Here is a 14080-nt window from a genome sequence, read left to right on the forward strand (position 1 = left end):
ATATTAAATTTACGACATTTGAATTTTTTCCCCCTTAAATTGGTACAACCCACCAATCTTTAGTATCATTATTATTTCCTACATTCTGTTTCCTCTGATGTTTCATTGTGATAGGAAGCAGAGTCAGGGTACTTTAAGGCTGGGCCAATGAACTTGAGCACAAACTCCAACAAGATCTTACCAAGCAGGAAAGACTTGAAAGAATAGCAACACAAAGAGTGGACCACCTAGTTGTAGAGGGGAGTCAGATTTTCCACTATTATGGAGAGCATCTGCAAGAGTGAAATTGTAGATCCTTGAAGCAATATCTTAAATTTATTTACAAGTCTCCTCTTTTTTAAAAAGGATTTCAAAGCACTTTCTGTACAACAACCCAGAGCACAGGGTTATATTTCAAATTAACAGTTTTCCCAATTTTGCATAAAATTATTCAATATCCAGATGGAGCAGCACTACATTCAAGTAAAGAGTTTAAAGTGATTTTTTTAACAATTCATCTCCCTGCAAAGCAATAATTCTTTTCTTCCTGAACAAAATGGTATTCCATGTGTGCCCACCATTTTGTCTTCTGAAGCATATGGCACTCTTCCACCAGAGATATCTGCTGTGGCCTCAGGAATTCCATTCTGATCTGTCTACCTTGAGGCAGTGAGCTGTGCCTCTTTGTCTCCCCTCCATGATATTCTCCCTTCATAGCTTCCCAGCCCAATGGAGCCCCTTTCTAGCTTCAGAATCTACCAAAGGTGGAACATTCAACTTTCCTGTCAATTTCAGCACCACAAAAAAAGATTCAAAATTGTATTGCATTTTTTCTTTCAGCAAACCATTCCTCAAGCTCTTGCCTCAAAATATCCTCGAACTATACACCATGAAACAGGCGGCACATCTTCAAGACACACAGGACCCAGTGGAAAAACATCTGCCCTGGCTTCTCACTCCATAAAGGTGGTTGACTAAACTGAATATAACTATACATAGAAAGGAATTGATTATTTTTTTCAATTCCTGATTTCCCTTCCTAAAAAATTCTCGTGCATTTGCTATCATGGAACTTCCCAGTGAAGCTTAGACTGGCATAGCAAAACACTGTGGATAACATCATGTTCATCTTTTCAGAATCACCAGAGACTGATTCGATGGAAAAATTATTTTGAGGAAAATAAAATACCCTTTGTAACTATATGCAGAAATTATTTTAATGTTAATAAATCTTTATTTAAGAAATAAATTGTATATATGCCTTTTTAAATTAAAATATGTATATGCTTGTTTGGAGACCATATGTTGAACTCCTGTCATTACTCCAAATGTATAATTCATGATCCTCTTGATATTTAGCATTCTTTTGGAGGGAGGAGGGTGCTTTTTTATTTTTATTTTTGCTATATTATTTCAAAAAATTTTAACTACAATGAAATCTCTGTAATTAAGTAAATACAACATTTTGGCATTGCTTTAAATATCTTTACCTTCTGCCTATTGGTATTCCAGGGATCTATGAATTCATTGGTATGAATATTCCCAAGGGCATTTTCCCCATCCTCGTTACTAATAGCTGATGAGACTTTTGTTCTGGCATTGAAGATGCATTAATCAATATGCATCTATTAAGTGCTTCTTATTTTAGCTAGTACTAGGGATCCAGATATAATGAAACCATCCTTACTCTCTAGGAGACAGATTCCCTCTCCTTACACAAATTGACAAGGAACACCATTAGCACCATATTTGAAGATGTTTGAATAATGGCTAGTCATCACCTGAACTATGTGCTTGAAGTAGGCCTTTAAAATGGAGAACATACACAGATAGAATCAAAGCTAAGAGGGACCACATACTAACTCAACCTTGGTTTCCAGGAGAGAAATCTGAAGTGATCCTCCAGGGAAGTATAAGCCCTAGAAATAACAGGGAAGGAGTGGTGACAAGAGTTCTTGGGACAAGGTAGGAACTGCAATAATGTTAGATATGTAATTAATATGTGAAGAAAAAGACCACCTGGGGGGAAAAAAGCCTCGCCTTTATGTAAATGAAGTCACTTGAGGTCTATGAGAATATCATATGGGAAAAAGGACAAGACAAGGACCTGAGTTAATGAAGAAATTATGAAAGATTTTGGAGTGTTTTGGAATTAGGAATAAAAGCCAGAGATTGAATTTGGAGGAGAGGAAGGAGAATAGTTAGTTTTGAAGGAAAAAATGGATTTAAGACTGAAACTAAAAAAAAAAAAAAAAAAAAAAGATGGGAAATGCAGACCAGAGGAAAGATTAGAAAGACAAAGGTAAAGGAGTGGATACCCAGCAAAACGTCCTTATTAATAGAGAGCTGTAAGATTTGCAAAGCACTTTACAAATATCCTATTTGATCCTTCCTAAAATTCTGAGAAGTAAATACTTATTCCCATTTAATAGAAGAAGAAATAGGCAAACAAAGGTTTCATGACTCCCAAGGTCACACTGCTAGAACATGTGTAAAGCTAGATTGAACTCAGGTCTGTCTTGATCTCCAGAGGTGAAAAGGTACAACTGAAATAGCCCAGGCAATAAAATTCAAGACGGCCATAGTAATTTATAATTTAGAAATAATTTATTTGTAATTGGCCTACATGGTTTGCATGGCCAGGACGGACCTCCAGTAGGATTCTGGCATGGTTCCGTGCCCAACTGAAGTAGGAGCAGCCTTATAAGCATTCTTATTCACCCTTGCTGGCACCTTTGACATTAAACAGTGACTCGACTTTACTGGAGCAAAGATACAAAGGCAGATGTTTTAACATAGATAGAGATCAGAGTTAGGTGACTACCCTCATGGAACAGATATCCTTGGGAGCATTGTTGATCTGGCACTTTGAAGTGCAAAATAAATCCCCTAATCTAGCTGAGCAGATCTTTCTCTACGAGCCCCAGCCCTAAAACAGAGAGGGGATGGGAGGCCAGACCTTTGTCCATTTCACAACTAACAAGCTTCTAGCATTTAGCTCCAAAACTGGAGTTCCATATCTCTTTGAGTTCTCTACTTGTGAGTTCTCTAAAAGAATGGATGTTGACGGTTGGAGGTGTTGGACCCCAAAAGTATATTGGAGTTACAGGCCATTGCCACAGTATCTCAAAAGAATTTGTAGGCATAGACCTTCAAGGGATAAAAGTTTTATTACACTGCTAAGAGTAGCTAAATTCCAAGGGAAGTTAGCAAAGAAAGATCTTAGCTATTAACAAGGAAAAATCCAAGTTCTCTCCTGGAAGTCACAGTTAACCAGGATGGAGATGTCATTAAAGTCTTTCAAGTTCAGAATCACAAAGGCTAATTGATATGGACTTATGAAATTAACTTACTCTCTTCTCTTATCAGAAAGAAGCCCATCCAGCTGATGGAGGTGAACCCTGAAACTGTGTCTCCTTTAATCTGTAAAAGAAGGGTGATTCAGGGTCTCAGGCTCTCCCCTGGGAAAAGCATACCTTTCCCAGAGAACGCCCTCCCCAAGTTAAATGGTCTCATTCAGTTGGATTTTGGGGCCTGATAGTTCTATTGAGTGACTCCAAACTCCAAAATAAGTAATCTCTTTTCAACTGGAAATCTAGGCCTGGGGCATTGACAATATTGAGTGAAAACTCAATCAATTTTTAATGGAGCCCAAGCCTCAGACTGCTAATAAGAGACAACTCTGAATCCCAGATCTTTGCAGAAGTCAGAAATAGGAATTTGCTTTGCCAAGGAAGCTCACTTCTTGGCAAATTGTGCCAAAGTTCCCTTTTTAATGTCGTGACCCAGTTTCTCCAATTGTCCTATTTAGTTATGCTGCCTCAAGTTATAACCTTTCCCTCTTAAAGTTTGATGAGACAAAGGTCTACCTCACTTGCTCTGTCCCAAAACCCCAGGCTATAATTATTCCCTCTTAAATGGTTGATGAGATAAGGGTTTTATATCTTTAGGTTATAGACATTTCTTCTTAATGTTTGACAGGATAAAGGTTTATCCATTTTATTTATTTTTTTTGACTTTGTCTTTATTTATTTTTATTTTTTTTAATTTTTATTTAATAATTACTTTATATTGACACTCGTTTCTGTTCCGATTTTTTTTTTCCCTCCCTCCCTCTACCCCCTCCCCTAGATGGCAAGCAGTCCTTTATATGTTGGATATGTTGCAGTATATCCTAGATACAATATATGTTTGCAGAACCGAACAGTTCTCTTGTTGCACAGGGAGAATTGGATTCAGAAGGTATAAATAACCCGGGAAGAAAAACAAAAATGCAGATAGTTCACATTCGTTTCCCAGTGTTCTTTCTTTGGGTGTAGCTGCTTTTGTCCGTCATTTATCAATTGAAACTCAGGTCTCTTTGTCAAAGAAATCCACTTCCATCAAAATATGTCCTCATACAATATCGTTGTCGAAGTGTATAATGATCTCCTGGTTCTGCTCATTTCACTTAGCATCAGTTCATGTAACTCTCGCCAGTCCTCTCTGTATTCATCCTGCTGGTCATTTCTTACAGAACAATAATATTCCATAACATTCATATACCACAATTTACCCAGCCATTCTCCAATTGATGGGCATCCATTCATTTTCCAGTTACTAGCCACTACAAACAGGGCTGCTACAAGGTTTATCCATTTTAGACATCATTAGAATATCTGTAACCTCTCCAGTACCTCCCTCCATTGTGTCATTCTAGGGGCCTCCCCCCATTAGGTTATCCCCACCCAGATATCTCCTCCATTATGTCATTGTTCTTGATATCCCATAAAAGGCTTGCCCTCTGAGTACTTCGGGCCGGACTCTGAGATCATAGTCTCTTCCAGCCCTGGGACCAACCATAGATCCATTGGTCCCAGTATTTCTCTCCATTTAAAAAACTATTGAATTGGTCTCTAATCTCTTGTCTTGCTCAGTTTCTTTGGCATTACAGGCAAGGCTTTCACACTGAATCTGCACTGACCAGAGGGGATTCCCCACCCCAGTTCTCGCACCTCTTCACTATCACTGCCTCATTATTTGCACCTCATCACAGCTATTATCAGACATAACCAAGTCCCAGACTATCCAGTTTATAGACGATGGAACTCATCAGCCTGCATTGTCTATCCCTCTAATCTGAGCATCTTTAAACAACCTTTGAGATATTGACTAGGATATCTTTAGACTGGTCTGGGACATATACAAGTGGATTCCATCTGGCTCCTTCCCAGTTACTTCCTGTACATATGATCTTTTACTAAATCCTTTTAAGGATTAAGCCCTCTCTTTCTCTCTTTCCCTTCTTTTAATATCTTCCTTTTAATGGCATTTTTCTCTTTACTATAGTTAACTCTGGTTAGTCTGCTACATTCTTATATAGATTTAGCCTGCCAGTCAATGACATACTTCCCTGTCATGGTTTATTCCTTTTCTTCTAGTTAATTGTGATCTCCACTGGGGAACTTATCTTTTCTATTGTTAATTGTTAAAACCACTTTCCTTGCTAACTATAAGTTCTCCCAAATTGATTTCATATTTACCACTCCTGGTACTTATTTTACCTCTTCATTTTGTCTGTAGCCTCTTCTAAATAAATGTCCCTTTTAGCAAAAAGAAAAACCATTGTGAATTTTTATCATAAAAATTTCAAACTAGGAATTACTACTTTGATTCCATCATATCCCTAAAAGGAGTATAGAGTCCTAATAGTTGAAAGGGGAGTGTGCTAGCAGGCTAAATTCCTAAAGAAGTTTGGGAGATTTCCTCAAATCTAAATCTAGAGCATGAGCAGATCTTTTATAGAGGAAATGGTGGGGTGGGAGGGGAGAAAGAGAAGTTGCTGTCAAAACTTGGCTTTCTGATTGGATATAGTAAATTGTGGGGTTAAGACGATTTCTACCAGAGATCTCCACCTGGGATGAAGCTATAATCAAAAGGGCACTTAAGAACAAAAGGCCCACTTAAGACGGAGATGATCCTATTAGTGCTCCTCCTATTTGCCTTTGGGAGTAACTAGGCTTCTAGACTGTGTATGTCAACAGCCATCTAGCTTTCCAGGACCTCATCCTAACCAGAAAGAATTAAAGACTAAAGCTCAAATATGGAAAACTGGGTTAATTTTTCCATTACTGTCCCAGAGAGCTCTGTGTTTCTAGTTGGGTTATGGTCAAATGACTAATCTAAAATAGAAGTTAAGCTTGTGGAATATCTCTTCACTTTCCAAAAATGTCAATGTGAAAAAGGAGAGAATGAATATGAAAAGACTGGGGGAAATCCTAAACTGTATCTGGATGTTGAAGGGTAAGGGAAGATCATAAGGAAAAAGAAGAAAAACCACTCAGCACTTAAAACTAAGCAATAAATACATATACATATCCTTCAATAAATACTAATAGCCCTGCAACCTTTTCAGATAGTCATTTCAAGCATCCATTAGTTTGAATCTTTAGCTCAGGGTAAAATGGAATCCTACAACCTAAAAGTTACAATTCTAGAGAGTCTAGGCAAGAAAAAAAAATTCAAGAATGAAATTTAAAGACAAATCTATTGAGGGGAACAGTGAGTTAACATTAATATAGAAACATAACATGGTCCTGTTAGAATTGTGTCAAAGGTTCTAGTAACTTAGAAAAAGCTAAGCCAAGTGAAAAAAACTATAAAAAACAAAAAGTGTATCTTAGTGATTTGAGGAAGAATGGTGAAATGAAATGGATAACTGGAGTTGATAGAATGATAATTGATGATAATTGATTCAACTTGATATAAACTATGTCCCCTTTAATCTTTGGGGGGAGGGGTGATATAAACTGCCCCCTTTGCGGGGGAAGGGTAGGAAAGGAACCTTTGGGGGAAGGGTGCTCCTGACTCCCAAACCCACCTGGATTCTGGGAGGGGCTATACCCATTCTTAAGAGAAATGCCTAGATAAGTAAACTTATTCAATTAGAAATCTGGGCCTGGGGCATCATCAACTCCTCTATTGAATTAAAGATTAGTCTCTCAAACTGCCCTCCAGTTTGGGGCCAGGACAAATCTGATAAAACTGAAAGCTGTCAATCCATCTCTGCTAATTCTTAATCTGGAGTCTGCCCGCTAAGAAAGGTTTTCTTAGCCTACTATTTTCTTATATAATATCGTAAATCTATTCTTGCCACAAACCTCAAGCCTGTATTCATTGGGGTTGGCGAATTCTTTCACAAAACCTGCCACTGGCCAAGAGGGATTCCATTGCTATTAGGGGATCTCTCAACCCTCAGTTCTCACACCCCATCAAACTCTTGCTTCTTTTCTATTTCAAGGATAATCTTTGAGCTAGATAAAACCCCAAAAATATGACCAATAGTAGAAGATCCCAAAATAAATATTTAAATAATGAGTGCCTGTTTTTAACAAGCTCAAGTCACCTGACCCAGTTAAACTATATCCTCCAAATTTTGCCTTTCCCAAGTAGTGGCAAAGAACTTGAAACTAAGAGGGTACTCATTAATGGGGAATTCTTTTTTAAAAAAATTTTTAAATCTTTAAAATAAAAAAAAAAATGGTGAGAGGAATGGACTGAAGCAATAATTGTTCCTTTTTTTCATTCTATTATTGGATCTTGCCATTATAGTCTTCAGAGGCAAAAAAAAAAAAAAAAAAATGTTGGATGGAAAAAATACTAGATGACTAAACAAGAGCAAAAGTAGATCTTTAAAAAAAAAAAAAAAAAAAAAGGAAAGGAAAAAGGAAGGAGGGGAGAAAGGAAACATCTATAAAAGTTTCTAGCAACCCAGTGTCTATTTGGGCCATAAGGAGAGGCATTGACAAGATTATCTTGACTTCAGTTGTGTGCAGTCAGAAAACCCAAGTAGAGATGTCAACTCCAAGGCTTTTCCCACATCTTTTAAAAGGTTCTCCCTTTCTTTTTTTTTTTTTTTTTTTTTCTTTTTTTTTTTTTTTTCCCCTGGTAAATGGTTCTTCAGGAACTTTGTTTGCTTACTAAACATCTTAATAAAGCTTTTGCTCCTTAATGGAAAGATGGGTTTGAGTCTGTGAATTCATTCCAAACCACTCCATGCATTCGTGACTTCTTGAACCTCATCAATAATAAAAAAAAAACGGTTTGATCAAGAACATGTCACTCCAGATTAACTTCTTTTCCTTTTTTGACATGGTTACAAAACTGGTAAATCAAGAGACTGTTGTAAACATATTTTACTTAGACATTAGCAAAGGATTTGACAAATGATCCCATGTTTGTGGTACAAATGAAAATATGTAGGTGAGATCAGAGTTATCAAACTAAGACCTGTGAGCTAAATCCACCCCACCGGCCTACTTGTATATTGCCCAAAAGTTGAGTGCTTTTTACATTTTTTTAAAATAAAAGATGCATACAAAAATAAGTGGTAGGCTAGATTTGCCCCTCAGTTTCTAGTTTGCTTATCCTTGAGCTAATTGATGTTAAGTGGTTTTGAAATTGGATGAATAGCTAGATCCAAAGAGTAGTCATTAATAACTCAATGTCAACTTGGTAGTCTCTAGTGACTTAATCCTGTGCTTTTAAACCATTTTATCAATGATTTGATTAAAAGCAAGCTTATCAAATTTGCCCAGGACACAAGACTGGGAGAGTCAAGCACAATTACATTGTCAATGCATCTATGAATTGATCCAACTATTCTACTGTGATAATAATGTAAATAGAAGCTAAAAAAAGATAATGTAATCTAAAACTCCATTGGGAAGCACACTGTCTATGAACAGGGAGGAGTATAGTATTATGTGTGTGTGTGTGTGTGTGTGTGTGTGTGTGTGTGTGTGTGTACATATAGTCCAGGAGAATAATTCTGCTATAGCCTATCCATAACAAAGCACCACTAATGTATGATATTTTGTTCTGGGTACCATATCCTAAAAAGGGTACTCAACTAGGGAAAACCAAGAGGAAAGCAAGCATCATGATGATTGGCCTTATATTCATGCCATATGAGGATGGATTGAAGGAACAGGGATGTTTGGTTTTGAAAGGGAAAACATGGAGGGGGGTGGGATGGCAAGAGGAAAGGATAAGATAGCTGTCTTCAAATCTGAAAAAAAAAAAAGAATTAGAATTCTACTAGTAGTAATCTGAAGAAGTTGCAGAGGCTAATTTAAGCTTCTATTCATATAAAGAAAAACTTCTAGCAATTAGAGGTATAATAGAAAAAACTGCCTCAAAAATCAGGATTCTCTCTCTTTGAAGGTCTTCAAGTAAAGGCTAGATAACTGCTTGGATATGTTGTAAAGGGTTTTCTCATTTGGTGATGGATTAAACTAAATGATACACTCTGGGATGCCTTCCATCTCAGGTTCTGTAGTGTCTCTCATGAGATGATTGATCATTGGTGCTTGGTTCCTTGTTCTCTGAATGACTCAAAGTATCTCACATCAAGTCTACAACATGAATCTAATATTAATTCTACACAACTCTGACATTAGAAAAACAGCATTACAGGGGGATTTTAGTTCCACTGAAACAACATTAGGAAAGAAAAGGGCATATTATATTGATTGAACTTGACCAGATTATATTAATAGCATTATTGCAGATGATATTGATTAACACCATGTCTATATGCCTGTATCATATTTAATAGCATATGATTTTGACATATGTAATCTTACTTGTTGCAGGAGGAAACCAGTTTGCTTGATCACTATCATTTCTTCTTTTGTTGGGGAAATTAAGAGAAATGGTATGTGACTTCCTGTTTCATCATTTGATTAAATTTATATCATTACATAATGATATGATTTAGAAGTATGCTTCTAAGGTAGAGAACTATCAAAAAAAATCTTACTACAGGTTGTAATCAGGATAAGCTGTTGTTTCACTTTAAATATTAAATAAAAGAGCTATAGTTCACAAAGTCAGGGCTTGTAATATATATTTCATTCTGCAAGTAAGTTAAACAAACAAAGAAAAATAATCCTCAGATCCGAACCAGTCATAACATTTGCCAACAATCTGAGTTTTAATCCTCAGGTCCGAACCAGTCATAACATTTACCAACAATCTGAATTTTTTTAACCGATTTTAATAATATTTATTAACTTTCAACGATGTAATATTAATGCTCTGGTTCATATCATTATTTTTATTTGATTTTGCATATCTTTAGTCTGATTTTTAACATGTTTCTACCCAGATTAGTTTCTACCAAAAGAAAATGAGCACTTTATGTAATTTAACATGAGAACTTAAATTATTTTAATTTCAGTTATTCTCTCTGAATATTCTTTTAAAATAAAAACTGGTGAAAGGGATGAACAGAAGCCATATTGTTCCTTTTCTTATTCTGTTAAAGGATCTTGGTCTCATTGTCTCCAGAGGTAAAGAGAAATTAGGTGGTTTTCCACAAACCCTTACAGCACTATTCTATATAAGGAATAATTCCTTTGGAACTATGCTCAAAAAGTTATCAAACTGTATATGCCCTTTGATCCAGCAGTATTTCTACTGGGCTTATACCCCAGAGATACTAAAAAAGGGAAAGGGACCTGTATGTGCCAAAATGACACAGTGTATGGCAACCCTGTTTGTAGTGGCTAGAAGCTGGAAAATGAATGGATGCCCATCAATTGGAGAATGGTTGAGTAAATTGTGGTATGTGAATGTTATGGAATATTATTGTTCTGTAAGGAATGACCAGCAGGATGAATACAGAGAGGACTGGTGAGACTTACATGAACTGATGCTAAGTGAAATGAGCAGAATCAGGAGATCATTATATACTTCAACAATGATACTGTTTGAGGATGTATTCTGATGGAAGTGGATTTCTTTGACAAAGAGAAGATCTAACTCCGTTTCACTTGATCAAGGATGGACAGAAGCACCTATATCCAAAGAAAGAACACTGGGAAATGAATATAAACTGCTTGCATTTTTATTTTTCTTCCCGGGTTATTTATACCTTCTGAATCCAATTCTCCCTGTGCAACAAGAGAACTGTTCGGTTCTGCACACATACATTGTATCTAGGATATACTGTAACCTATTTAACATGTAAAGGACTGCTTGCCATCAGGGGGAGGGGGTGGAGGGACGGAGGGGAAAAATTGGAACAGAAGTGAGTGCAAGGGATAATGCTGTAAAAAATTACCCTGACATGGATGCTGTCAATAAAAAGTTATTAAAATGAAAAAAATAAAAAAATAAAAAATTTTTTAAAAGGAATAATTCCTACTTTTTTTTTTAATGTTTATAGTTCTAAAAGTGCTAGGACAATTTAAAGTTTTTGTAATTACAATAACAATATGTATTTTTTTTATTCTGAATTTAACAACAAACTAAATGACTATTTCTACATCTCCCCCCTCTTCTTTCCCATATCCCACAACTTCCCCAAATCAAAACAAAAATAAAATATGCATAGTAGAGCAAAACAAATTCCTTCATTAACCATGTCTGAAAATATATGTAATTTTATATCTTAATTTTACCACCTTTCTATCAAGAGGTAGATAGCAAACTTCATCATCATTTCTTTGGAATCATGGGTGGTTATTGCACTGATCAATCTTTTAAAGTTGTTTTTGACTGAAATGTCATTTTATCAGTTCTTGTGATTCTACTCTTATACTTCATGTCAGTTCATAAAAGTCTTCTCAGGTTTGTCTGAAACTGACTCTCGCATCATTTATATCACAATAATTTTCCTTTATATTCATATAGCATAATTTGTTCAGCCATTTCCCAGTTGTTCAGTCATTCTTTTAGTTTCCAATTCTTTGTCACTCCAAAAGATCTGCTATAAATACTTTTTATATATGAGTCTTTTTCTTCTTTGACCTCTTCATTTAAGCCTAAAAATTATATCACTGGATCAAAGAAAAATATATTATTTCTCTTCAAGAGGCTATGAAATTGTACATTTCTTAGAGCTTGCCTCTGTACTGCTTTGTAGTTGTCGGATCTTCTCTGGGGGAAAAAAATACTTTTATTAGAGATAAGTTGCTGGAATAATGAAAAAAACACATTGAAAAAAATCACATTTTATTAAGAAGTTGCTATAAACATTACTATATTAACAAAATTTTTAAATTTTCTATTGTCTAGCTTATATGACAGAAAAAATTGCAAAGATATGTTCATCAACTTGATACAAAATAAGATTGGGGAGGGGGAAGGCTTTCATTGATTTATTGAGATTTAACCAATCTGATTCTGACAAGTATAATTTCTATTTAGGGGAAGAGCCACATATTCTGAGATTACTTCCACTTATGCTAAGTCGGTTTGTCCCTAAAAGATAGTGAAATGAGCTTTGAGATTTAATTGGCTCAAGGAACTAAGGCAGTTTTTAGTTAGGGAATTAATTATTAAAAACCTAGCACAAGAAGAATCAGGAGCTCTTTGAGCTTCATGTACCATTACTCAGATTCTCTACCGTGGTAAATATGGAGACAGGAGAGTTGCATTGACCTAACTGATATGATGTCCTTTACGAATATTCTCCCTTGTTGTGATTAAGTAAATTTTTGCTGAGGCAATTGGGGTTAAGTGACTTGCCCAGAGTCACACAGCTAGGAAGTGTTAAGTGTCTGAGGCTAGATTTGAACTCAGGTCCTCCTGACTAAAGGGATGGTATTCTATCCACTGCACTACCTAGCTGCCCCAAACCTTTTTTAACATTAGAAAGGCTACAAATGTTCATTTTGTTGTAATCCCAAACCAGAATTCCTGGACCAGCCTAAGTCAGGTCTGGGCCAGAACACTGTCTTACTTAGTTATGGATTATCAACACTCATGGATTATTACACTCATGAAAGAGCATCCCTGATTTTATAAAAGACAAATTCAAAAGCCTTTTTTAAAATTTTATCACGTGATACCTTTTGTTGCATAACTCCAAATCACATAGGATCACAAAGAAAATTCTGCAACAACTTCACCAAATTCAGGACCCAAATACCTAACCAATCCACCCCACTAGAATGTCTGAGAGAAAAGCAAGATTGAGGCAGCTCGGTATAGTGGATTAGATTGTAAGGTTCTTGAAAGCAAAGACTTTCTTTTTGTTAATTATATCCCTGGTGTTAGCATAGTGCCTGACACACAGTAGGTGTTTAGTAAATGTTTATTGGATTGAATTGGATAGTGTATCGGATTTGTGTTCAGGAAGACAAGCTCATATGCTGTCTCAGACATTTATGACCCTGGACAAGTACCTCAATCTCGTTCAACCTCTAGTTTCTGAAACTGCAAAACAGAAGTAATGATAGGACCTATTATTGTAAGGATCAAAGAAGATAATATGTATAATATTTTACAAGGTTTACAAAACACCTTGCAGCAATGTGTAAATCAATATTATTCTGTTATATCTAATAATAAATCAGCTATTAGAATTATTTAAGATGTTACCTACAAACAAGTTTATAGCACTTTGGTTTTATTTAACTTGGGTTTATCAATCATTACTCTAGGAATAACTATAAGGGGATGTGATTAAGGAAAAATATTATGAATGCTCCATTCAGGAATATCTAGGGGTGTGCTTGAGCCAACTCAAAACTGCTGGGAGAACCAATTCCTAAATTTTCAATTTGAGCACTTGTACTTTGGTAATCAACAAAGTGAAAAATCAGTTTCATTTATTGTTTTGTTGATTTCTAGATTGAAGATAATAATGCAGATTAAATTTAAAGGTCTATCATATGAGAAGGTTATAAAATACTTACCAGTACACTCCTATGTAATCTCATCTTAGAAATAATCTTACACAGATGAATGGGCAACAAGGAAAAGAAAAGGCTTTCCCCAATGTGTCAGTGTTTTCCCCGAGCTTTGGCAAAAGTTGAAGAGTCATATGATCCTCATGCTTCTGCACTCCCTCCTTGGCACACACAAAGAATGCATTTCCTCATAAAACACCTAGCCCATTATGGGTAATACCCTGCCTCACCCACAAAAGCCTATTAATCTGTAATGTGGAATGAGGATTCTAGTCCTAATAAATTATAAGTCTATCATTTTGTTGTTGTACCTCAAGAAGTTTGGAATCACTGCAAAGAACTATGAGTAAAGTAGGGATTGCTATCCTGAAGAACTAAAGAAAAGTGTTTTCCCATGGGAAACCTTGCTGCCTTCAGGC

At 35.9% G+C, this 14080-nt stretch overlaps 2 protein-coding genes across 4 annotated transcripts in view; one reads left to right on the forward strand and one right to left on the reverse strand.

Moving 5' to 3' along the window:
• The window catches only part of POC5 (POC5 centriolar protein), a 62330-nt gene extending 54986 nt beyond the window's left edge, over window positions 1-7344 (forward strand). The window contains exon 12 of the mRNA XM_051992093.1: window positions 820-7344. Coding sequence (XP_051848053.1) covers window positions 820-957 — 138 coding nt within the window. The 3' untranslated portion in view covers window positions 958-7344. The remainder of the gene's footprint in view (window positions 1-819) is intronic.
• The window catches only part of ANKDD1B (ankyrin repeat and death domain containing 1B), a 96580-nt gene that overhangs the window by 5008 nt on the left and 77492 nt on the right, over window positions 1-14080 (reverse strand). The window contains exon 15 of one of the 3 annotated variants that reach the window (XM_051992074.1): window positions 10003-11899. The exons of 1 other annotated variant lie outside the window; for it this stretch is intronic. In XM_051992074.1, coding sequence (XP_051848034.1) covers window positions 11862-11899 — 38 coding nt within the window. In that variant the 3' untranslated portion in view covers window positions 10003-11861. Of the gene's footprint in view, window positions 1-10002; window positions 11905-14080 lie in introns of those variants that run through there. One more of the 3 variants, XM_051992063.1, reaches the window with a different exon arrangement.

Source organism: Antechinus flavipes, chromosome 1 (genome assembly GCF_016432865.1).
Source record: "Antechinus flavipes isolate AdamAnt ecotype Samford, QLD, Australia chromosome 1, AdamAnt_v2, whole genome shotgun sequence".
Lineage (NCBI taxonomy): Eukaryota > Metazoa > Chordata > Mammalia > Dasyuromorphia > Dasyuridae > Antechinus > Antechinus flavipes.